Here is a 25,541-nt window from a genome sequence, read left to right as displayed (position 1 = left end):
AGCTTTTTCTGGCATGACCCACTTCGGAAGCTTGGCAGCTGCTATAATAGGTTTTAGCAAATTTTCTGCAATTTTTTTTTTCTTAACATATTTTAATGGTTTTGTTTTTCCTCTGGTTGTTCATGACCCACCGGCAGTGGCTCTGCACCTCACAGTTTGAAGTAAGATCAGCCAAAGGTAACTACTATGTACCAGTAGTACGTTGGTGGTTGCACTTTGAGTAGTTTGATGCCAACAACAGTTTACTATAGTACATTTTACTATGAAAAACCAGAATGTGAGTGACGTAGCAGCTCATCCAGGTACAATCCACCACAGTTTACAGGTTATTGTATCATTTAAAGCACAGAAAAGCAAATTATATGTTTTGTTTTCATTGCACAATCTAATGAGGATAGTTTGTGTGCACATTACGCTCACACATCACATTAACTCACTGGTCTTTTGGCGACGAGTTAAAAAAAAAAATTTTTTTAAAAAGAAGAGAAAAAAAAACCCAGAAAATAAATTTTGAAGTTTATTTATTGCAGGCACAGGAAAATTATGATAAGCAGAAGATTAAACAGAACTTTGGATCTGCAAACCCAACAATGCCATGGCAGCATTTCTCTTGCAGCACAAAATATACAAACATAATTCTCAAAACGTGAGAAACAAACATCATCTTCAGCCTGTGAAGGGAACAAAGCTTCAAACTCAAGTCTCTAATGATGATATTATCAGACAGAAGCTTTCAGCAGAACTTTACTTTCCAGTGGCCACAATCCAGTGTGCTTACCTGTGCACAAAACTATACAAACGTACAGCTATTACTAAAGCATACTGAAGACATTTTGCTAAAACATAAACGCTGAAATTCAGGGAACAGAAAAGACACTCTTATCTAAACTGACAGATCATAATCATCAACCTAACCACATTAGCAGTCAGTGTAACACAATTTCACTAAAGATTGTACCAAATGACCATGACTCTCCTTAAGCTGATGACTACATCCTGAATAAATCACTACTTAAATACAATGGAAGAAGACCTGAAAGGTTCCCTTTCTCTTACTCTTCGCTGTAATAATCCCAGAGCTGAGATTTCTGACATATTAGTGCACTGTACCTCCAGATCAGTCATATTTAACAATCACATGACATGTATAAAAGAGTGTTGTCTAGACAAAGACAAATCTAATCTCTTCAAACAGGTAAACCACAGAGTTGATTCATAAACCCTCCTTGACCATTGCAACAACAGGGAAAACCCCATTAAGGCGTTTTTAATGCATGTCTCTAAATCACAAAGCAAGATACGCATTTTTTTTTTCCAGACAGCAGCTAAACGATTTCACTTTAAGCTAAATGAGGACGGATGTGTTTTAAATAGACGTACAAGAGAACACAAGTAAAACATCTGTAAAACTATAAATAAATTAAAATTAGCTTATTTTTTGATATTTCAAAGAAAGAACTGGAGATGAGAACAGATTATGAGGCAGAAATTAGTTGGAAGGACTATGGAGATATCTCTAATGGCACATAACATATAGCAGCTGTTCTTGGCAAAACTTGTAGGGTAGCATGGCACATTCAGCTCATTTTAAAGAAAAAAAAAACAAAAAAACAGTAGGAACGATCTAGTTTTTCCACACGAAATGGCATTCTGGTCAATTCTCTTTTACTCCAAACCCACACTACTTATTGGCTTCTTATTCTTCTAGTATAAATATCCTGCAGCACAAGTGGGAGGGGGGAATCACTGATATTTATAACAAAAGAAGACTGGTACATTCTTTAAAGGTCCAACAGTGATTAGCAAAATGTTACCAGTGTCAAAAAGCAGCCCAGAAACAGGCAATAACTTCAAGGCAGAAAGAGAAACGTAAAGCAAAACTTTGTACAGGTCTCCACTGAAGACTTGAAAATAGAGGTCTTTGCTTAAGCGTCCAGTATTAGAAAATTCCACAGCATAGATTTGAATTTCCACCAGAATAAACCAGCAGTCCAGACATCCACGGTGACCCAGTCATCGACTGGGATGAAGAGTGAACAAACAGTATTTCCATGTGAAGCTCCTCTTTCCAAAGTTTCTTGGGCATTCACATACAGTCAGTGCACTGAATGGAGGTCAATGCAAACACTCATATACATATATATATATATAAAGTCGGGTTCATTTAAAAGGATCGACTTTGTTTAACGGGACAGGTTTGGTTTATTATGAAAAGGATGAGAGGCTGAACAGAGTTCGAGGCAATATTCTTGGACTCACTTTGTAAATCTTCATCCAAGTTTGGCTTATATTAAACTGATCATACATGAAGATAAAAACTAAAGCTACAATTGATAAAAGTGAATAAATAAGTTCTTGATGTTTCTTAAAAGTGGTCAAAATGATGTCTGATGAATCAATACTGACACTGCACAAGTGTTAAAGGAAAAGTTGATATTTTTTCTGGGAGATAAGCTTCCAAATTCTCAATTATAAATATATACTATAGCTTGCACCTACTTAGCTTAGCACAAGGTTATAAAACAGAGGGGAAAACTAGCTTTAATGACTGCCTTCAGACAGAAACTATCCTAGCCTGCACTGGGGTAACCTAGACTACCAGGTGTGCTATTTTCATCAAACTCTCCACAGGAAAATATAAAAACCTATTAAAAACCTTTTTCTGACACGGTTCAAAGCTGTATTTCAAGACATTTCTTACTGTCAACAAATCGCACAACAAAGACCAAAATCAACCAGTGATATCTGTAATGGTCTGTTATTATGTAACCATGAAGAACAAATCCCTGAACAATCCCTGAATATTGAATATTGACTCTTCATGGAAATGTAGAGTCAATATTCAGCTCAATATTCCATCTATTTATCATCATATTTATCAATGTGTAAAATAAGATTTTATAAGGAAATTACAAAAATGTGTTAAATAATGAATAAATACATAAGAGTTTCAAACTCCTGCTTCCACGAGTGCACCTCGTGTGTTATTCTGTTCGATGTCCACGGCTTTGTCTGATTTCTCTTCTTACTGCTGTTATGTCTTTAAGAAGGTTGATGTGGACAAATCACAGGATTTGTTGCCAATATTTTTAAAAAAAAAATGTAAAATTTCAGCAACAACATCCTTAATTGATGCACTCAGCCGTGACATATTAATGATGTCATAAAACAATAACAACTAACATAAACAATAGAAGGGAACAAGAAAGAATAGAGGATCGATCAGATCAATTTGTGTGTTCGCTCATTAGGCTGTTATGGCTCACAGTATATAGCGGTGCATAATGGCTTTGGGTAAAGACATAAAGGCTGTTTTGGCATTTCAGATACATTTTGCCAGTAGTGGGTTGTATTAGTACGTGTGGCCAAAACTGGATTTAATCTTTTGGAACAAATTCAGGGTAAATATCATAACGGGCTAATTGGGGCTATCTGTTTGCATTTAAATGAAGTAGTTAAGCTCTGGCATGAGCTTTAGAAAGCAATTTACAGGAAGAACGACTAATGCTGGTTTTATTCGTCTTAGGATAAGACTGCATGTGCATAATTGTTTGCAACTGCACATTTTATGCATTCAAATAATGAAATGGAGTGATATTTATTGAGTTTCATATTGTACCCCCTCCAAACGAAAGGCTGAAGTACAGGTTCTCACCTCTGACTCTGGTGGAGTCACATCTCAAGGACACTTTATCAGAACGGATATTGCAATTGCCAGCTCTCGACAGTGAGGAGAGCGTCATCCTAAACTTTTCAGCACAGCGTCTCCCTTCCTAAATCTCCCTCTTCACTGATGCTTCTGCCGAACCTGCACAGGCTGCTTCTTGCCTCTGGTTTCGTCTCATCCCTGCTTGGCACGTTCACAGTAAACTGGCTGTCACTGTCCTCTGGTTTCACAGAGGAAAATAAGGGCTCGGTGGGTGAAGTCACCTCTGAACCCTGTGGTTGAGGTTGAGTTGATGGTGTCTGGGAACTGCTGGGAAACACAGGGGGTGAAATAGGGGACAAAGGTCCTAAGGGGGAGTAACGTCTTAAGGAAACCCCCTTCAGGTTAACTGCAAGCTCCAGAACCAATTTTCTAGATGCCCGGGGTGGGCACAGGGGTACAGAGGCTTCCTGGGGGGAGAGAGGAAGTCCACTTTGTACTGAGGAGTCACTCTGGCAAGGAGTGGGAGGTGAAGACTCTGCAGCCCTGCTGCCATCTCTGCTGACAGGTGACAGGTCCTCTTCCTCCTCTGGACTGTCCACTGAATGAAAGGAGAGAGGCGATGCAGGGCTCTCCGGCAGGTCCACACCCACTACGTCAGACCCACCTGCAGACATGGCCCTGTTCTGAGGTCCCTGCTCCCCGACAGTCCGGTAGCTGTGAAGCCCTAGTGTGATCTGCGTGGGTCCAGGGGGATCCAGGAGTGGGGCGTGGCCTCTGCCTCGTCCTCCACTACGGAACAAGCGATTCCAAAGATGGCCTAGACGTCGTCTGGAAGAGGAGGAAGTGGAGCGGCGAGTTGAGTGACGCCTTATCTGCCTGCGCATTGCCAACCGTAGATTCTGTAACACTGAAGCCTGGATGACGGGGAATTAAAACAGAAACACGCTGAAGTTCATTTCTGTCTAAATGCAGCGTCGCCAGTGTCTGTTAGTGTGCGCGAATTTGTTACCTGGGTGGGATTGTATACAGGAAAATCTTCCACCGGAGGGATAAGACCCTGGGCTATTAACTGACCATATGAAGGAGGAGCCTCTCTCTGGACAAAGTCGGCTTCCATGCGAGTCATCTGCGTCTCAAAAGCTCTGTAAAGGAGTGAGGAAGGAAAAAACAGAGCAGGATTAGGGAAAAATTAGGAAAACTATTTGAAAACCCACAAAGATACTTTCACTTCTACAGTTTCTGGCAGCTGCAACAATCAACATCATCCCAGCGTTCCTCTGACTTAACATTCATTTAGTGGCAGAATGAGGGCCCACCTGTACTCTCGGTTCCTGAGGGAGTGCAATTTAAGGGCACAGCCAAGAGCAATAACCAACAGGAGACTGCAGACCAGACTGCCGATCAGGGCAGCTGTGATCACTTTCCTGGGCACTGCTGCCAAGCAGTCCCTCTCATCGCTTCCATCTAAACAGTCCTCCTGGCCGTCACAGCGCCACGTCTCAAAGATACACAGGTTAGTCCCACAGTGGAAGTTTCCAGGTTGGCAATCGTAGCAGTTCTTCTCGTCCGACCCATCTGGACACCTCTTCTGGTTGTTGCAGCGTTCAGAGGCTGGGTAACACATTCCTGTACCACCCTCGCAGGGGAACTCTCCATCTGGACACATCGGACAGCCCTCCTCATCTCGACCAGATGGGCAGTGCCAGTAGCCGTCACAGCGCTGGCGTTCAGAGTAACAGCCCTGATCACTGCCGCAGGGACGCTCGCCAGGAAAACAGTAACCTTTCACCTGGTAGGATGGAGGAGAAATGCATCACTGTCTAGACACAGAAGGGACAACGTGTACTATACTTAACTGACTGTGTTTTCTGAACAAAAAGAGCAGTTACTGTTTCTAAATCAGTTACTTTGGATTAAAAAAGAAAAACACTGTAACTTTTGACAAATTAAAAGTTTTAAACAACTTTTTAAAAAAAGAGGTTGAAAGAATTTTAAAGGATAGATGAGAATAAACGATGAATGAAATGAACATTAGCCAACCTCAGTACCTGATATGTAGCATTGAAACCATGCCCCGGACTGTGAGGCTGGGCCATGTACAAAACGCTCATCTGTCCCCGGCTCGACTCCAACAGGGCGGGCCGCCTGTTGTTGTGATATGACAACACCTGTAACAGATGCTCCGCTCGCTGCAGCAGGCCGTCATAGACATGCAGCAAATCTCCAGGCCCCAGCTGCAGGTCCAGCTGCAGAACAATGGGCTTAGGGTCCTGAGTGTCCAACAACCAGGAGCATCTCAGCTCAGTGTCGCCGCTACGGTTCGCACGGAAAAAATCGGGAGAGGCAAACGAGCCATAAAAGTTCCCCAGACGTTTGCCACAAGTAGTGTCAGGGCAACCCAGTTCGTCACTTCCATCGTGGCAGTCCCGGGCCCCGTTGCAGCGCAGGCCCGCGGGCAGGCATCGGGTGGACTGGGCCTCGGTGCACGGCAGAGAGCCAAAGGGGCAGAGGCCCGGCTGCGCCTCAGTGGGAGTCGGCAAGCAGCTGCGTTCATCCGAGGCATCCCCACATTCATCCTGACCGTTGCACTTCCAGGAGCGAGGAAGACACTTCCCATTCCCACAGAGGAATTCATCTGACTGACAGCTGCTCTGACCTAGGTGACCTAAAAAAAGAATATGTCTGGTTAGCTGCTAAAACATCACTTTTTCCCCCCCAAGAGATAGTTGCCAATCTCATCTGTCTGCCATGTCCAACTGCAATCAATATCACAGGTTTTAGGCTTTTCTCAGCTTTTTTAAAAAAGACAAACCATAACAAAAAAAATGCATTAGTATTGTGGATGATCATATCAAAACAAACCAAGCAGTAACCCTGTGTAAACATACAAAACATCTCTATTAATTCAACCCTCACAAAACTTTATTATGGCTTTATTAAATCTCTGTTTTAATGCTGCGTCTTGACCTCTATGTTGTTATAACTGCTGTTACTGATGCATGCTCTGGTCTGCACAGAGATTCTGCTGCTACTTTACCCACCTCGTGTTTTCCACATATGCGCATAGAAGCATGGGGAGGTCCCAGAACAGATGCTTATGTTCAAATATAAAATACTGCAGGTGGCCCTGGGTGTTGCTAATGGATTAAACTGTAGAGGTATTTCTAATATTTTCACGCACTCTGGTATGTTTATGGAGTGGATAAGCAATATGCAAATATTCTCCAGCTTACCTCTGATGTAAGAGAGTCGGAAGCCCTGGGCTTGCCCAGAGCTGTTGGCTTGAGAGTGGAAGAAGAGCCAAACACGCCCCCTGGTGGAGATGAAGGGCTGCGGCAGCACCGAGCCACATAGCCTGGATTCTCTCTTCCACGTAGGTGTCAGCAGGAGCCAGTCTCCCATGCATTTTCCTGACTCCGCCAGGTCGAAGTTACGGAAACTGGAGCATGGAACATGAGTTTAGGTGACTCGGTTATAGAAATATCATATGTATGCAGCGTATGTTTCAGGGACTCTACCTGATGGTAATAACTTCTCCTTGACCCCCCTGAATATGCCAGCTGCAGTTGACCCCAGCTGGGTAGTTTAAAGGCCAGGAAGGGCTGTAGATCACACCCCTCCGCTCTGTATGGATCTCCACCTGCTCGCTGCAGCCTGTCTCAAAAAAGACAGGGGGGATGGCAGCATACATATTAGGGAGGTCGGTCTGAATGCTCCTTGTGCACATCAGAACTAAGAACACGAACACTTGGCAGACATCGAGCATTACCAAAATGTTGGCTTCCACACTCTATAAACCGTTTTATCCTCATTCTTTTATTTGTGACCGCTACAAAAAACACTAAACGATTCACTGACAAGACAAATGACCTTAGCGCCATTGTGGGGAAGCTCCACGCTGATCAGATGGAGCTTTAAACAGAAGCAGCAGCCAAACTGGCAGCCAAGGCAACAGCATCTCCTGCTGCCATCACACCATTACTCCAGGGAGCAACACAAATGTGTGAGCAGGCCAGGAAAAGCTCCAGGACTAACACGCAAACCTCTGTGTGGTGTGCAGGCACTGAATCCTGTTGTTTTTCTAAGTAAAGGCGCAGCGATCAAGTTACCGGCATCATAATCTGCAACATAAATGTGGAATGGGAAGTATCTCATTTCATTCTTGCGCTGAAAGCAATAATATAGAGCAGGCGCATTAATCATCGCATTACTGCTTAATGCCACAGAAAGAATGAAACGCATGCAAGGAAACGCTGTCTAACAAGCCTCTTAATTAACCAGAACCACAGAGACAGAACATTAGCTCAACTATGATCCAGCACTGACACACAGCAGGGAGTCTGCTGCTTAGCGCTGTTTGTTTCTGGCTTACTTGATGAATCAGTAAAGTCAGCAGAGTGAAGCAGGGTGGCGGAGGGAGGAATCGTTTAAGTGCGGATATCGACTATCCACACTAACTTAGCACACACATAAATACCTACACATACTGGGCTGGACCAAGCTGCTACACAATGCTGTTGTTTGGTACAATGAATAAGAGAACTGAAGCACATTTTGACTGTTGTGTTTGTGTTTCATCTACTTTCAAACTCAGATGCTGGAAAAAGCTGATCACAGAGAGAAAGAGAGAGAGAGAAAGAAAATTCACATTAACTCACTATTTTTGGTTTACCAACAGATGTAAAAAATAAGATTTAGCTGCTGTTTTATGCTTAAACTCCAGAACATGAACAGTTCACCAACAATAGTTGCTCAGGGAGCAAACCTTTTCTCTATGACATCCAGAGACTCCAAAATGCACTGCAGCCAAGAACAACTCCAGCTCAGACGCCAATAGAGTCATCAAAATATTAAAATAGTGTTTTATCAGTGAAAGGTGAATACACAAAACGTAACAACACAAGACACACTAATAGATAGTGGTGGGAAAACTACATCTATAGGTTTTGACGCTACATTCACATTTAATGAAGATCAGCTGTAAAATGTTCCTTAAAGGAGATTATTATGTCGATCCCGTGGCTGATTATTAGCATCACGCTGGAATTATTAGATGTGAAAAAACTTCCCGTAGTTTTTTTTAGGAGCTACCTTGGGTTAGGTGATGTAAACCTCAGTGGTGATGATAATATTTGTGTGTTTTCTAGCTTAACATATATCAAACCTGTAGTTTAATAGCTTTCAAACAAATGTAATGGAGTAAACCATGCCAAACTTTCACTGAAATGTGTATAAAGGGATATTAAGTTTTGTTTGTTTTTTTTACAAAAACATTTGAAATTGCATTTATAGCTTTTAAGGCATGTAAATGTCCCTTTTTAATTTCCTGCTCTGATTACAGTGAAGCGTACCTGAGAGAAACAAGTGGATTAAGGTTGCACTTCAGCATTAAGCCCTTCAGTTTTTAATCTGCATTGTTCTCAAAAACCACACATAATCATGAGCTCAGGTAAAATGTGGAGATACTGAATGCAGTTTGTAGCTTGTGTGTGTATTTGTGCATGCAACTTCAATCACCCTAGAACTTTATGTGTGAAAACATCAATTTTTTTTTTGACTTTTTGCTTTTTAAACCGCTTATCCGACTAGACTTGTGGACATCCTGGACAGGTTGCCAGCACAGGGGAACAGACAGCAACACAGGCTGGAGCACCAGGCATAAGGACTATGAACATGCACACTGGACACATCAGCCAACCTCAAAGCTTGAAGGTTCCTGAGTTGGGATGGTGTGTTCCCCTTTAATCGTGCAAATCTCTTCTCTCCTCAGTCTCACATCACCCTGACTTAACATTCATGATCTTACCCTAACTACAACTTGTCTAACCCAAAAACCTAACCTGAACATATCCCTTTATCTTAATTTTTGAAGACCTGAATTATCTGGACTGGCTTTCTGTCCCCATAATGAAGACACAGTCCAGAACCCCCGACCCCACACAATGTTAACACCTGGATCACACACACACCTCCAAACTCTCACTCTGTGTCCCTTTAGAAGCCTTCCTCTTTATTTAAATGCCAATTAAGTGCAGTGTATGACAATGGAGGGGGGAGGAGGGGACCGTGGGGTTGACTGGCTGCAGAGAAGCAGTGATGTAATGCCGATAGCAGCAGTATCACATTTGCGAAAGCGCGTCCATGTTTCCACACTAACCGTGATCATTTACCCACCACAGATCAATAATCCCGCAGGTTTCTGCACAACGATAGCCTCTGTGCTCTCCCTCCATCCAATCAAAACAATCAAAACAAACCGTCTTCATCTATCAGATCACTTAATCAGAGACACACAGTAGTAGACAAAATAACACCCACTGCTGCTGCTCGGGTGTGAACACAGAGACGCTCCGCTCTGATAGTCACTGATGTAATCATAGTAGGAGCTTTGTAAATTACCGGATCTCCCGTAAAGATGCGAACACGGATCAAGAAATAGAAAAGCATGGCCACTTATATTTCACCGGGCAATGCGGATCACTTGTGCATGCCATCATGTGTTCGTGAACACCACAGGCAGAGCTTTCTAAACTAATTAGAACAAGCCTCCGTCTAAAACATCACAGCGGTGTAGAGACGCATTGTTGTTTCTCACCTGCACAGAGCAGAGCACAGCGGAGCCACAGCAGCCCGAGAAGAGGCAGCAGCAGGGGCAGTACCGTCAGTCCCATGGTCCGGCGGGGACCTCTGCTATTATCTCCCACACGCGTTTCGCTGTTCGCTCCACATCTGTGCGATCCACACTAGCTCCGGCATCTGCGTTCAGCTTGGACACAGCTAGAGCTCCTCCTTGCCGTGAAAAGGCATTGTGTCCTTTTTTTTTTGCAGCGGTAGCCAAGACGCTACGATCAAGTTAGCTCCAACTAGCGATGCGGCTTCTTGTTACTCCCTTCAAAATAAAGGCTTCGTGGGAAACGTTAAGTTTTGCAGCATTATAAAACTAAACGTCTTATAGACTATAGTCTTAGATATAAAAATCAAGATTATATAGGGTTTGGATTTGTAGTTTAAAATTACAGTTGAGATGCAAAGCTAGAAATTTTTTGTTTTCTTGAGGACTACTTCCGCTCTAACTTTGGCTGACTCGACTCAGCTTTCCACATCTTAAATGAAAAAAAGTGGCTCACGTAATTCTTAAGCCTTGTCCACTCTTTCTCCAGATGAAACTTTATATATTGAACTGAAATACAGAATTACGTAGACGGCTTCTGGTAGGAAAGATACATAACAATCTTCTCCCATTCGCCCGCTTGTGCTCTGATTCTTTCATGAGTATGCCCTTTCACTTTCGCCCTCGTGTGGTTAAACTCTTGTACTGCAAGTTGGACTTTAAAATAAATTATACAGTCCCTTTTTATTTAATAACGTATTTTGAGTTTCACATACACCTGGAAAAGTGTTTTGCTGGGAGAAAAGTACTATGTAAATGTAAAGTTATGACAAATGGTGCACACTGAACAACAAAAGAAACAACTGAAGAGAAAGAAAAGGCACCGCTGGGATTCGAACCCAGGATCTCCTGTTTACTAGACAGGCGCTTTAACCAACTAAGCCACGGCGCCGCTGACGGTAAATCTCGAAAAGGGCATTTATGAATAGTGGAATACACGGGTCCAATGACGTCATTGCTATGTTCAGTATATTATATGTATTCTCCTGTGAATGCGGCGTGATATATAAAGTTGTCCCCTCTTATTTTTTATCCTATTTTTTAGGTACTAGAAAATACGAAGGGCTAAAATGTTATAAATAGCAGTACACCGTTAAGTTACATTTATCCAAATCAATCAACTAAAAGGAGAGCTTAACGTGGCTTATTCAAACGGAAGCGTAAATATGAGATGACACTAAAGCATAACTTTAAAGTGTAAGAAACAGTGCAGTGCAGCAGTGTCTTCGGTGTGGATTCAGTATTGTAAGAGTACAGGGTTGAAATACACAGCACACTTAAGCGAAACAGATGATAGTGTGTATATATTACAATTCCCTGTAGATTATTTCAAATTTAAGCAAAAATATTACACTTTTGATTCCCATCAATAAGGTTTTGCATAGAATGTCACGTATTTACTATTAACTAGTACAGTTAGAACTAGAAAATGCATTTTCTGAAGAAACTGCAGTTAATGCTGATAGCTGAATGTTTTGAGCTGAAATGGCTGCTGAATGTTGTTAAAAATGTTGAATGAGCTGAAATAGGACGAAACATTCACCTGAAGGCTGAAGTGTAGAACTGTTGAAAGCTACATTTTAAACATCTTCAGCTACTTTCCAACTTTGAAACTTCTTCATCTGTGTGAACTTTAGATGAGAAAAAAACTGAATATTTTCGCTGTGTGTGCGCGCGCACGTGTATGTGTGTGTTTCTGTGTGAGTGTATGTCTCTGTGTGTCTTTATTTCCTTGTGTGTTTGTCTTTCTGTCTGTGTGTGTGTGTGTGTGTGTGTGTGTGTGTGTGTGAAATGTTTGGTGAAAAAATGTTGAATGAGCTGAAATACACCAAATCATTCACCTAAAAGACAAAGTGAAGAACTGTTGAAAGCTCAGGTTCACACAGAAGAAGGAGTTTTGAAGTTGGCAAGTAGCCGAGCATGTTTAAAATGTACATTAGAAAATAAAGCATGAAACTTAAACTGGAACTGAGGAAAAAGTATAAAAGATATTGAAAAGATAAATACAAGCTGAATAGCTCAATGTCTTGACTTCGTTTTAAAGTTTAAATGGTGTCTGTGGGTCAACATATGTGGAAGTAGTTAGAGTTGAAAGATGAATAAGTTGAATGAGGATTTGAAGGGTCTCCCGATTGAAATACATTGTAAATTTTTGTTGAATAAAGTTGAATATTTAAAAAAAATATATATATAAAAGATACAGACTCCAACATGTCTCAGAGAAATGATCAAGAAAGACAAGAAGTTGACCCCAGCTGTCTTCCATGGGATGAACCCCTAGACCCTTACCTCAGCTCTCTTCCTTGGGGTGAACACGTACAACTAGAGGAGAAGCGCTTTGAAGAAATGCAGAATGAAAATCTCATGAACAGAGAAAAGATTATGTCCCTGAGGCAAGAAAATGAGAGAAAGAGTGCTGAATGAAAAAAACATTCCTACCAGCTTCAAGAAAAAGAAGGTACTATTGAGGAGAAACAATGGGCTCTGCAAGACAAAAAGAATCAGGAGCTCCAAGAAAAGGTTGATCAAGCTCTGGAAAAAAATAGTGAAATCCTCCAAGAGAAGAAAAAACAGGACATAGAGTTCAAAGAAAGAAATGGACAGCAAGCTTGAAGACATGAAGGAAAACACTGCACAGAAATAAAGCTTATTCAAGAAAAAGAACAACAGGACACACAACAGAAAGAAATGGATTGCACTGCTGCTCCTCACACGATGTAACATCGTCTTCCTCCACCTCTGTTCCATCTTAATTTTCACCGCTCCTCCCAGTTAACCTATATTAGTTCTTTTCAGAATAATCTAAGTTTTTTTAGTTGTTGTTCTAACTCTCTTATCAGTACGAGTCCACTCAATTCTATCAATTTAGTTTAGCCTGATGCAGTCCACCCAATGCTTTGACTCACTGCACAAAGTGACTGATTGTGAATGCCCAGTAACACTTCAAAGAGTTACCAATATGTCAGGGTTTATTGCTATATTTCTTTTCTTAGGTATGTTGAAGCTTTCTTAAGTTCTTGTTGTAGCTGTTATTAGTTTGGGTCTAAGTTTCCTTGTATTTTGTTATTCATTGTTTAAGTCCATCTAGTCAATGGACGTTGATTTAAGCTAGCTGGACCAGTGAAACTGATCTTTCTAGTACAAAGAAGTTTGCTACATGTTTAATGCTATAATATAACAAAAACAAGTGCAATGTTAACAGTATGAAGAAAGAAATCTGTCAGTCTGACATTTCGGGGGTTAAATTGTCATTATAAAACCAAGAGTGTAGTATAGTATAGTAAGTACAGTAGATGGTGAAATAAAATAAAAAAAGATTCTGTCTAATACATTGGTAAATAAGTATGAAAGGCCATGGGGCGGTCCTTATAAATAGGAAAAGGGGTAGGCTCAAATTTATGAAAATGCACCTATCCAAAGCAATCAACTGGATGCATTTTGAGTCTTTGACGGCCATTTACACCCCCCGGGCCTTATGTTTGGCACCCTTTTACTAAGCACTTTAGGGTTTGCTTCTACAGTGAAGTAGCTAACTTCATCTTTGCCATAAATTAAAACTGACTTAGCACTAAAGAAAATTCCATCCTTTTCATAATGAAAAGTTAATGTGAAAATGCTGTCTAAGCTTGTCTTTAAACTTACATGATAACCATAAATAATAACGATTGTTTTTTACACTGACACAGCAAAACTGGAAATAAAATGATTTTGTTATTACTTATGTACTTGTTAAAATTAAAATAAAAGACTTTTACTTTTACTAGATTGTCATTTTAACTTTCTTACATTTCCTACATACTCCACTATCCCCAAATTTGGGAAAACTGTAAAACAGCTTTTTGTTTTCTGTTAATCTGCACCACACTGCAACACAAAACCCTTGCCTCCTTCGCTAGCATTACTACTATGACCACCAAAAAAGAACTGTTTAAGGGCCCCCTGCTAATGGGTCAACAAGTGACTTCTTCAATATTATCACTATTTTGCATTGTTCCATATTTGTTTGATGGCTCATAACTTACTGCATTTTCCAATAGAATACAAATGTCAGGAGCCCTCTAAAACACGCACTGATGAAGGAAATTCCTCAGTGACCTATCAGATACCAGCATTTACACAGGTTTTTCTGAACTCTAATAAAAGTTTGATGATTACAAAGAAGACGTAGCTGAGATTTGTTAAACACAAGGGTCATTGGCACTTGGCACAGGTAGGACATGATCCACACTAATTAAATAGCTTGGTTTTAGCTGTTTCACTCTTTAAATGACACTGAAAGGGCCGATGGATGCCTGATGTTCAGGTCACTAAGGGTTCCTCACATTGAAGTCAATAAACCACATCACAGGACACTTAAATGGCAACACTACTTAAATCAGCACCACTAACCAAAGCTACCAGCATGACCAGTTGAAATGTATATGTATGTATATATGAGTGCTTCTCAACCCATTCAACAGTTTACACTGTACACAAATACTAATGGAAGAAGCAGTGATCAGCTGCCTCTTCAAGAACTACAGAGGTCACAGCATTGTAGTTTCATTGGCATGTCTTTCCACTCAGACTGCTTTTAGGACAGTGTGCGATCCCGTTCACTGATGACAGCTGACTGAGGACGGAAATGTTTTTTGATTTAGTCAAACAGTACCTCCAGAGAATAGTTGGCAGGATCCTTGGATTAGTTCTCGTCATTGACACATTGTTTATAGAAAGAACAACTTTTTTCCCCTAGTGAGCCATTTCAAAACTCTGATGGCTTCAAACTTATTTCTAGCCTACTACTTCTGGTGGCAAAAAGAAAAACATAGCAAAAATCAATGTAACACACTACGAATGATATTTCAACAGTTTATTCAACAACTTCATAGACATTTCTTGAGAAGTGTGCTGCTTTATTGGATGTTTGACAAGTGCGGGAACCAAAGCTTTGTACATGCACATGGTCTCAGCACAGGTACAGACTATAGGTTTTTATTTATTTATTTATTTTTAAATCACACAGCCTTGAAATACAGCAGCTGATGAAGCTTACCAACAACCACTTCAGTGATATACACACTTAATGAATTTTCTGTTCGAATTAAAAAGTAAAGACAGGAAAAACAAAACAAAACAAAAAAAAAAAAACACGTAAAAACCTAGAAAGAAACTAAAGCTGTAAAAATCAGAAAACAAATCCTACAAATGGCGCCGAGTCGACGAGTCCATGAATGCACAAGTCCGAGGATCTGCATGTCACGTTGCTCAGCTGCTTTGTCTTTGCACATTGGTTAGTCTTTTAAATTAATGTAAATACTATGAAAACAGAACCCATGTCACAAAGAAACATTCCTTTTTACTGATCTTGAGCTCCAATTAGCAGGACACTGGACTATCAGCCATGACAGAGGAAGAGAAAGGTGGGTGGGTGAAGTCTGTTTGAACAGAAGATCATCATCCTAACATGGTGTTCACTGAGGCGACCACTTGTTTCATTACATCTTAAATATTTTATATGAATTTTTACCTAAAGTTGCTGTTTAAAGTGTCTAGATCTGTCTCTGGCTGCACCAGTGTTAGTTCCTCAGACAAAAATCAAAATGATTCAAGGGCACAATATTTCAAACAATCAACAACTTGTGCACGAGTCAGTGTGATTGTGATCTGTGTCTGAGGAGCTACTGAGCCTGACCTGCCTTTGTTTAGTCTGCAACTCATACATTTTCTCCCATCTAGCTCATGGGTTGTGTGTGTCTGTATGTGTATATGTCAGAGTGGGAAAGCGCATGAGATTACTGGTGGGCACACTGTACTCCCGAGCCGTGGTGGCTGCCCTCTTCATCCGAGCTGTCATTGTAAGCCTCCCTGCGGTTACCAGATGACGAGCTCTGGCTGACGTCATAATCTTGCAGGTCGACCTCCTCCGTGTCTCCACTGATGATGGGTGGCTCTGACCGTGAGGGCAGCATGTCTTCCAGCTCCTTCACAGGGAAAACAATTGTCAAAATACAGCTTTAACAGGCAGCTTCATTGGGATTTCTAACCATTCTCTGGTGTCAGAAGGTTGTGGGGTCATGAGTGCACTGCTACAAGGAGAGAGAGAGAGCGAGAAGGGGTGCTGTCTCAGGAAGAAATTCACTTCCATCCTCAGCCAGAAAGACAAGCGTGACAGAATTTAAGTACTTTCACATTCATCACAAGAAGGAATCAAATCGCTGAATGGAAGTCTGAATGAAATTAATATCTTTTCCCCCCCTCTTTAAAACAACGACAACAAACAAACAGGTCATACTTTCTCTTCAGACCAAAACCAGATTATGTGACGGACTCTGAAGACATAGTAGAAAAAAATTATTTGAGAAAACATGCACTTTGGGTTTCTCCCCACTAACCGTACACATATAAATTGCTTTCCACCCAAGAAAAACAGCAGTCCTACATGTGAACATGTTACAGGTCAGACAGCTAACTCACTGCTGAGCTGTCTGAAAATCATGTATATTTTTCAAGTTAAAGCAGCTGTTGTTCAAAGTAAGGTGTGCTGTGGCCTTTCTCCATCAACACTGCTGCCAATATTTCCCTTTTTCCTTGCTTGTTTCAAAGCTGCTGATAAAAGAGCAAATCTATTTACTGCCTCCGTGTGCTGCCATCACTGATGCCCCCTCAGAGGCCTGATGGGCGAGTCTGATTTAAATAATATATTTGAACTCAACTGTAAATGACTCGCTGACTTAAGTCTGTTTGGAATATAGTTTTAATGTCTTAATCTAATTATATAGAGGAAAAAAATTGCCTATGAAGGACAGTTTTGTAATTACTTCTAAGTATGAAGAATGAGCTTTGGTCTTTGTCTATAATGAGACAAATAAAAACCAGAAGATTAAAGACAGTAAATTAAAAGCACAAATCTGTCATACCCCAAGTTTCTCAGGGCTGATCCAATTGTTGTCAGGAAACTGGACATCAAACTTGATATAAAGATCTCCTTTCTCGAAAGGGTTTCGGTACTGTGGCATGCCTTCTCCCCGCACCATCCTGACAGAGCCTAGAAAAGAGTGCAGTTTGTTTAAAATTAGACTTAATCACATTTTTCTAAACAGTATTTCCAGCACTGAGGATTTAGGGTAAACCCACCCCCCAGTGTTAGTGTGAAGAACATCTTTACAATGATAGAAACTCTCTGCCAATAAAGCCCAAAGCTGGACACCTGCTCAGCTGTCAGAGCATGCTAGGCTAATACACTTATCTGGCAACCACGTCAGAGCTTTGAATAATGATGCAGTCTGCTCCTGACAAATTCAGTAAGAAAAGCAATGTTAAAAATGGATGTTTACCTGGTTCAATGACTTTGCCAGCAGGGTACTTAACAACAATTTGTCTTCCATCTAAATGTTTCAACATAAACTGGAAACCACACAGCGCCTCCACCAGCCCAATCTTGTGGTTCATGAAGAGGTCATTGCCATCTCGTCTATATGTCTGAAAATAGAGAGAGATTGTTAGTAATATCTGTTAATAGATGAAATCGTCACAGTTCTAACAGATTTAAAAACAAACAAACCAAACAAACAAAGCATCATTTCCTGATATACCAAATATGACAGTGTGGGAAAGCATGTCACTGTATATCATTACCTTTGAATAAAGCTGGGGCTAAAGCAGAAGTGGAGGTTAGTCAATTTTAGGGGAAGAAAAAAAAGTTTTTTTATTCCAATAATCCAAAGAGTTCTCATCGCTGAAGCCTATTCTCTCATAAAAACCACATTAAACATGGTAACAGATAATTGTCAGAACAAATTGCTTTTGTCTGTGACTGATAGCTTTTTAAAGTGGTCAGAATCATTTTCTCTGACAGTGTCTTTTGAGCTCGTCATCTGTGACAGCTATAATTGACTGTGTGACAATGCTTCTTCATGGTGTAATTTGGCAGTCAAGACATTGGGGGAGGCTATGAACTTGGAGTTTTGTAACATTTCTTTCTTATGTTGCAGTAAAATGCGTTACACAACAGCTTTAAGAACTCCTGCACACTAAACTGACAGGCAAATAAATATCTTATCAAAAGGCTAGAATTAACAAGACAAACATCAACCCATAATGCAACGCTCAGTAGAGGCCTTGTACTTTAAATTCACACTGTTCCACAAGCCAGCTTTTTTGGCACTGTAATGCTTTGTCAATTTTAATTATTTTTTATTAATTATTAGAAAACAATTAAGTTCGCACCATCACATTTTTGTAAACTGTATTGTATCCGAACACTAAACACCTCTGCCTTAGAGCATTTGTTAGAAATCAATAGTACAAACAAGTATAGCACAAAAAAGTTACTAATTTACTCAATAGGATGCTGTCAGAATGTATTCCTGTATACACAGACAAGTAGTTTTTTAATGCCTCTTAAATACTTTTATTGTACTACTTCAAATGATTTTCAGACCTTTTGATATAGTGCCATTTCATAAAGAGTACTGATGTTCCATGATCAGTGTTTTGTGTGTTGTTGCTGCTGGCTGTACCAACTCATTATGCTACAGATGTCTATGAATGACATATTTTGACATTAAAGATAGACATCCTGTGGGAGCCAGAAGCACTCCTGAAGCTCTGGGTGGTGTTCTAGTTAAGCCAAAACCATCCACAACCCATTTCCTTTAACATTTACCAGGGTCTTTATTTACCTCAGCTGAGTAAGGTAAGTGGCTTGCATATTTCTGAATTTGGCACCATTACGACAAATAAGCTTCATTACGATTTGTCTGTTTTATTAAAATTACAACATTTAGTTGAATTGCTCTTGAAAAAAAGATCAGCATCACAAGACTGATTAGCCTATCAATCCACCACTCATGATGTCAATATAACTTTATTTTATGAGAGGACACCCATCACTTTTTGGCATCCAGCTACAAGCGTTGTTAATGCAAACCAGGAACTCAACACTTCAACCATGTAGAATCATAAGCGCTGATTTTTCAGTGAACAGAAACACTCCTTTTCTTCATTTCCAGGAACACTGTGTTCAGCTACTACACAAAATCCTTTTTCCTTTGGTCCACTGTGTGGCTGCAATCACAGCATTGTAAGATGCCGAAAGATGAACCCTTAGGCTGGGGAGCCCACGGCACACCCATCTTTCGCCATCTTACAATGCTGTAATTGCAGCCATTCCCCAACTCTCTGTGAATGGTATTCATGGCCATTGATCAGTGGTCTTTGATCAATGGTAATGAGAATTTGCATCCTTCAGTGGGCTGGTTTCAGTCATTATGCAAATGTACTGTTTATAAGATTGGGGAAACCTGCAGTCAGCTGAGACTGAAGAAGTCACTTGGATGAGTGACGAAACATTTCTCCCACAAAACGCTACCTCCAGATGAACAGAATCAACTTTTGGAGATTTACTTTCCTGGATGATTGAGAATGCATCAAGACGTTTTGCTACCAAAGAAATTCAACATTAAGGCATAATACGATTTAATTATAAAAACTCAATAATGTATAATGTTTTCCTTCTTATATCCACTGAAATACAGACTTTTTTCCCCTGTTAGAATTTTCTGTGATACAATTTAAGATTTTCTTACTTTATTTCTTGAATTATTGCAAACAGAGGGGGTGTTTTAAATCAGTAGCTTACTCATGAACCATAAACTCACGAACAACAGCTGTATCTATCTATATTCCACAGCAGGTGCACCATTTAGCCCACAATCCAACACTATATAACACATGACTTAGGCTTTTGAGTGCTCAAAGTGCTAAAACAATTATTTAAATCTCATATTGCATAAGGAGGGGTGCCTCAACACATAAGAAATTATTTGACATGATATCTGATCAAGACAATTGCAGCTTTTATGAGAGATAAAATTAATTAAAAATTATCAACCTTAGTAATGTTGCATTTTAGGCTCTGACAGCTCACAAAACTATGACTGATACAGAAATTATATTTTTCTAATCTGTATCAGTTTCACCCATATTCTATCGCGATATTTCATTTTCTTATCGTTGCCCGACATTATACCGGTATTACCGTGAACGGTATGATATGCCCCAGCCCTACCTAAGACCCATAAAATTATTATCCATCAGCGCTGCAGGAGGTTGGCATGTTAGTATGAAAGTTAGGTGAAGCATAATGCCATAGACAGAGAAACAATGACCAGGTCGTCCATCTACTACACTAAGTGAATTTACTAGAGCAAACTGAAAATGCTATAGATTGCCCCCCAAATGCCTTCCAAACTGTATGCAACGCTCCAAGTTACCACAATGCTCACAGATGTACCCAGGTTGTATGCAAAAAGTGCATTGTTAAACCACATCAGGTGGGATGGGATGGGATAAAAACCCAAGCATCATAATTAAAAATGAAATCATGAAACGTTACCTACAACGTTATGTTGTAGGAAAAAAAACATAATAATAATAATAATAATAATAATAGGGTCCTGGTTATGACGTAAGGTACGACACAGATCTAACACAGAAGCATAATTCACCTGTTAGAATGACTTATTCACCTTACGTGTCTGTCTGGACTGTGGGAGGAAGCTTGAGTTCCCACAGGCAGAATATGCCAACTCCATGCAGAAACACCCCAGGGAATGATAATACTAACCTCTACACCAGCGTGACACTCTGCTGCTATAACACTCATTCCAAAATGTTAAAATCTGCTCCTAGATAAATATCCTCTGTGTTAAAATAATTAAAGATTAAAACTAAACATTTATAAACACGCCAAAACTAACCAAATTTATTTAAAAAACACCCTGAAATCAAAACAAAAATCAAAATGTAATTAAAACTTATTTTAAAAAAAAAATTGAAATATACAAATTCTGCATGACTAACTCCAACGTCTCCGAGATTTTATTTCCACTTCTTTGATGCTTATTTAAGTTGTGTGTAAATTCGTCACTTCTGCACACCCACACATGTACCTGTGTTATACATACATTTTACGAACCAGCTGAGACTATGAGATTTTGGCCATTAGTGAAAACAGAATCAACAGTTTGACATCAAAAGAATGCAACAGGAAGCTTTGGTCAGGTGTGAGGAGCTGGATTAGAAGTTCACCTTTTTATGGGAGTGAAGTAATTAGCAACTGACATACAAAAAACACAAAAGGAGAATAGACTGCTCAAAATAATGTTAAAACCATCACCTCCTATTACAGAGTATGCATGGGTTACGAGGGAAAGGATAACATGAATCAGACTCCCCCCACGTACCTCGTGCTCTTTTTCTTGCAGGACAAGAACTATATCCCCAGGTTCAACGCCAGGTGCCTGGTCAGCTTCTCCTCCAAAGGTAATTTTCTGGCCATGCTTCATGCCTTTGTCCACATGCACCTCCAGAATCTTCACCTCCTTCACGACTTTCTTGCCCTCGCATTTTTTACAGCGGTCTTTCTCACTGATCACCTCACCTGGGGCAGATTAAATAAAACACAGGATCAGAGATCTGTGCAGATCAATAAAACACGCAAGTGCTTGGTCATGGTTTACATCACTGTGGCACTTACCCTCTCCATTACAATCAGTACACACTGACTGCATCTGTTGGACCATACCCGGGGCCAGCTGTCTGATCATGATGCGCATGCCACGCCCCCTACACGCCGTACACTTTTGTACAGCACCCGTCTTGCCTCCCTGCCTGTATTCACACAAAGCCACAGATAGATTTGTTGTAACAACCAACAAATATCACAAGATTAAAACTGTTAATAACTAAACTATCGAGCAGAAATAACAGCAAGATGTTGGTTATACTACTCACCCATTGCAAGTGCTACAGAGTACATTCTTGCTAAGTTGTAGTTTAGTTGTTTTTCCATTGTAAAGGTCCTCCAGTGAAACCCTACAGAAAAAAATAAGATGATATCAACTGATGCAAGATAAAATAGTTGTGCTGCACATCAAGAGCAATTTTAATTAATTGCAAACACAAAAACATTAAATCAATTTAATGTAGTACATCTGAGTTTCCAAGCTAGGTCTTACTTGAGTGGATGGACCATGTCTTCTCCTCTCCTCCGACCTCCATTCCTGGATCGACTGCTCTGTCCACCCATGAAGCCAAAGAGTCCACCTCCAAAGATGTGGGAGAAGATATCGTCCATCCCTGGGCCACCCCCGCCACCTTCCCGCAAGCCTTGTTCTCCATAGCGATCATAAAGTTCTTTCTTTTCAGGGTTAGTTAGCACCTCATAGGCAAAGCTGATTTCTTTGAACTACATTTTGAGAAGACCAGAAACAGAGACAAGACAAAAAATAAAATAAAATTAACTGGACGAAGGGAACGGCCTGTTTCAAAATGGCTTTTGGGATTTGACAAAACAATTAACTGACCCACTTAGATCCAGCCACACATACAGTCTGGGGTTCTTTTTAGAACCATTAAATAATAATGTGTCTTAAGCTTATGGAAAGCAGACACCAATCAACTAAACTGGTGAAAAATAAATAACACTTGGGATTTTCCTTTGTCTCCATCTAAAACACCCGAGGGGGACAGAAGTCTTGGGTACAATTTCAGCTCTCCAAAACATAAGACTTCAGAGCAAATTCACAGCAAATTGATTACCTGTCAAAACAGTAACTCAAAGTTTCAACTGACCTATACAAACTTTACCACTCTTAGGTTTCCAATAAAAAAAATTAGAAAGAAAACTAATAGTTAAAAAGAATAACATCGAGCTTCCATTTTCTTTGAAGATAAAATGTGACGTTCAGCACGAGTTACAAGTTAATCTCACAGCCAGTGTAAAGGATATTCTCGGTAGGACACACCATTTCTAAAACTCAAATGCTTTCATTATTATGAACACCGCCTCCAGGCTTAAGACTCTAAAGTTGCCATTTTCCTGTTGGCAACAATTTCCTGCTGAGAAAATCTCTCACTGCCATATTGGGGATGATGAAAGAGAGGCTTGTAATTCCCCCCCACCACCTACCTTTCAATAAACATTCCAAAATCTACATTAGGAACTAATGCGAATGTTAAGCACAGCTGTGGAAAGGGCTCTTCCAACTTCAGGAATTTCAGCTCAATGTTCAATAACAATTTAAACCCTTAATGAAATGTAAAGGCTTAAAGCGAAATCACCACAAAGCAAAAGTAAAACTAAAACGGGAAGCAACTCCTGTCATAACAGGACTGAAAGATACATTAAAGCTTCAGATACACAAAATACTAGGCACATCTCTATGAGAGAACATGTTCTCTATGTTTAAAATGTTTTACTTAAACATTTTAAACTATTTTTCTTCTTTACTTATACATAACACTGATAGCAACACATTGCACTTTATCCAAAGGACTAATTCCAAAAAACAAAAGAAAGAAAATCTGCAAATCAATAAACGAAACAGAGTAATTAAGTACACATACATTAGAATTTGGTGCATAAAATGAAAATAGACTTTTTAGCTTTTTATTGTTTTCCCAATCATGTTTTTTAAATTTCAAACATAATTAAAACAAACATAATCGCATAACTCATCTGGACATATGATGACCAGCTCCACTGTAAACCAGGTGGAGGCTGCCACGGAGGAGTTACCTTATCTCCAGAATTAGGGTTCTTGTCGGGATGATATTCTTTTGCGAGTTTCCGGTATGCCTAGACAATAACAAAAAACAGAGATAACTCCATTAGCTAGCAAGTTTTACATTGGGCATGCGTTGTTTACGGGAAACTTGCGTCGACATGACTCCAACACACATGAAGGAAGCTTATCTACGGTTTACGCAATCACACGTGCCTCCCTCCCCGAACAAACCTGGCCGGCCACGCTCTTTCTGTCTCGGCTTTAAAAAAAAAAAATCATTTTCTCCCAACAATAATCCATAACTGGTTTAGTAGCGACGACTGCTATTCACCATTTCCACGCACCCATCCCCGGGAATTACCCTTTAGTGAAAAAAGGCAACTCAAAATGTCTGACAATTTCGGTGCTAACGCTTCTAAGCTAATTAGCATATCTTCTCGCCAAGCACGGACGGGGTAACGATAACGTTTAAGATGAAAATATGACAGCGTAATAAAGTTATCCGATAATGTGCTAATAAACAAGAGGTCGGTGAACATCAATTTAGTCTAGTCTAGCATGGCCAGTTAAAAAAAACATCACACGCCGGTTGGGAGAAAAAAAAACCCAACCAAATTTAAAAAAACAAAACCGCTGAATAAATATCAAACTTGGATTCTTCGGCTCATTTTGATCACTACGTGTTAGGAATCTATTTCCACCGTTTGTCAAACAAAATCAAGGACTAGTTTGGCTGGTTTCGCGACAAACACTTAAGCTAAAGCTAGCGTGAGGTCAATCGTTTGATGCGTACGAGCTAGCCCTGGTTTCGGTTGACCTTTTTCCACATTAACAACTTGAAAAACATACGTTTTCCTAGTCGATCGTAGCTAAACTGTGAAAGAAAAATAAAACATTTATTGAACTCATAAACGACACAGCCCGACTGTCACATGAATATCCAGGCCGGCCAGCCTGATTCACTGCTAATGTTAGTTAGCTTCGCATAGCAACGCATTTCCTGATTGAGGCACTTTTAAGACTTTGAAGCTTAAACGCAATATATAATCCCGCAGATCATCTCCCGTGTATTTACCTTTTTCAGCTCATTTTCAGTTGCAGACGGAGACACTCCGAGGATGTCGTACAATTTCGTGTCGACAACATTCGACATGGTGTTGCTGTTGATGTTGCTTCGACAGGAGCTGGATGGACAAAGAGAGAAGGAGCCGGTGGAAAATGTTTGGCTCGCCTCGTGTCTCCATTTCCGGAAAGTCAGACCCGCCGCGTGTCCGCTGGTGCCCCCTGGCGTGGATGTGCTTGATGACTGATGAGCTTACACACGAGAGTAAACAGTCGATTTCCTTTTCATTTTTCTTCTTCTCTTATTTATTCATTCATTCATTTATTTATTTTAGCAAATATTAATCATTTAATTAAAGTTAATTTAGACAAAGCTTGAACAATAGTTACACCTTCACATATAAAAGTTTAAACTCAGTTTATGAGCTCAAACTGCCATCCTATTTTTACAGTCTGTTAATGAAAAGCGAACTTTCTGTTTCTCTTTATGCTCACTGAATCTTCTTCTTTTGGCCGCTCCCTTTAGGGGTCACCACAGCAGATCATCTGCCCCCATGTCACCCTCTTCATAGCATCCTCCTCTGTCACATCAGTCTTCCGTATGTCA

At 40.2% G+C, this 25,541-nt stretch overlaps 2 protein-coding genes and 1 non-coding gene across 3 annotated transcripts; all 3 read right to left on the bottom strand.

Annotated features, from left to right (window-relative positions):
* Positions 1-504: 504 nt before the first annotated feature.
* On the bottom strand, positions 505-10,236 carry lrp3 (low density lipoprotein receptor-related protein 3). Its single transcript, XM_040011128.1, has 6 exons — positions 7,168-10,236; positions 6,883-7,088; positions 5,698-6,314; positions 4,966-5,438; positions 4,659-4,791; positions 505-4,563 (listed from the first exon to the last, which is right to left on the bottom strand). Exons 1-6 carry the CDS (start codon positions 7,338-7,340, stop codon positions 3,754-3,756), a joined length of 2,412 nt encoding a protein of 803 aa, XP_039867062.1. The 5' UTR covers positions 7,341-10,236; the 3' UTR covers positions 505-3,753.
* Positions 10,237-11,137: 901 nt separating this feature from the next.
* Positions 11,138-11,211, bottom strand: trnat-agu. Its single transcript has one exon. It is a non-coding gene; the product is annotated as a tRNA-Thr (tRNA).
* Positions 11,212-15,156: 3,945 nt separating this feature from the next.
* Positions 15,157-25,025, bottom strand: dnaja2a (DnaJ heat shock protein family (Hsp40) member A2a). Its single transcript, XM_040011126.1, has 9 exons — positions 24,948-25,025; positions 23,884-23,943; positions 22,322-22,551; positions 22,098-22,178; positions 21,841-21,974; positions 21,548-21,744; positions 17,636-17,780; positions 17,219-17,346; positions 15,157-16,282 (listed from the first exon to the last, which is right to left on the bottom strand). The coding sequence occupies exons 1-9, from the start codon at positions 25,023-25,025 to the stop codon at positions 16,094-16,096; spliced, it is 1,242 nt and encodes a 413-aa protein (XP_039867060.1). The 3' UTR covers positions 15,157-16,093.
* Between the last annotated feature and the right edge of the window lie 516 nt (positions 25,026-25,541).

This window comes from Simochromis diagramma, unplaced genomic scaffold, assembly GCF_900408965.1.
Source record: "Simochromis diagramma unplaced genomic scaffold, fSimDia1.1 OVJJ01000603.1, whole genome shotgun sequence".
Classification (NCBI taxonomy): domain Eukaryota; kingdom Metazoa; phylum Chordata; class Actinopteri; order Cichliformes; family Cichlidae; genus Simochromis; species Simochromis diagramma.
Note: the sequence above shows the minus strand (reverse complement) of the source record. Positions and strands in the feature narration are given on the sequence as shown.

Excerpts from the sequence above, each read along its gene's own strand:
- dnaja2a (XM_040011126.1), bottom strand. The coding sequence starts at position 25,025 with ATGTCGAATGTTGTCGACACGAAATTGTACGACATCCTCGGAGTGTCT. Across the intron at positions 23,944-24,947 it reads CTGAAAATGAGCTGAAAAAG|GCATACCGGAAACTCGCAAA; the intron begins GTAAATACACGG and ends GTTATTGTCTAG. Across the intron at positions 17,781-21,547 it reads TGCAAGAAAAAGAGCACGAG|ACATATAGACGAGATGGCAA; the intron begins GTACGTGGGGGG and ends CTCTATTTTCAG.
- lrp3 (XM_040011128.1), bottom strand. The coding sequence starts at position 7,340 with ATGTATGCTGCCATCCCCCCTGTCTTTTTTGAGACAGGCTGCAGCGAG. Across the intron at positions 7,089-7,167 it reads GGAGAAGTTATTACCATCAG|TTTCCGTAACTTCGACCTGG; the intron begins GTAGAGTCCCTG and ends TCCATGCTCCAG. Across the intron at positions 4,792-4,965 it reads CTCAGGAACCGAGAGTACAG|AGCTTTTGAGACGCAGATGA; the intron begins GTGGGCCCTCAT and ends ACTCCTTTACAG.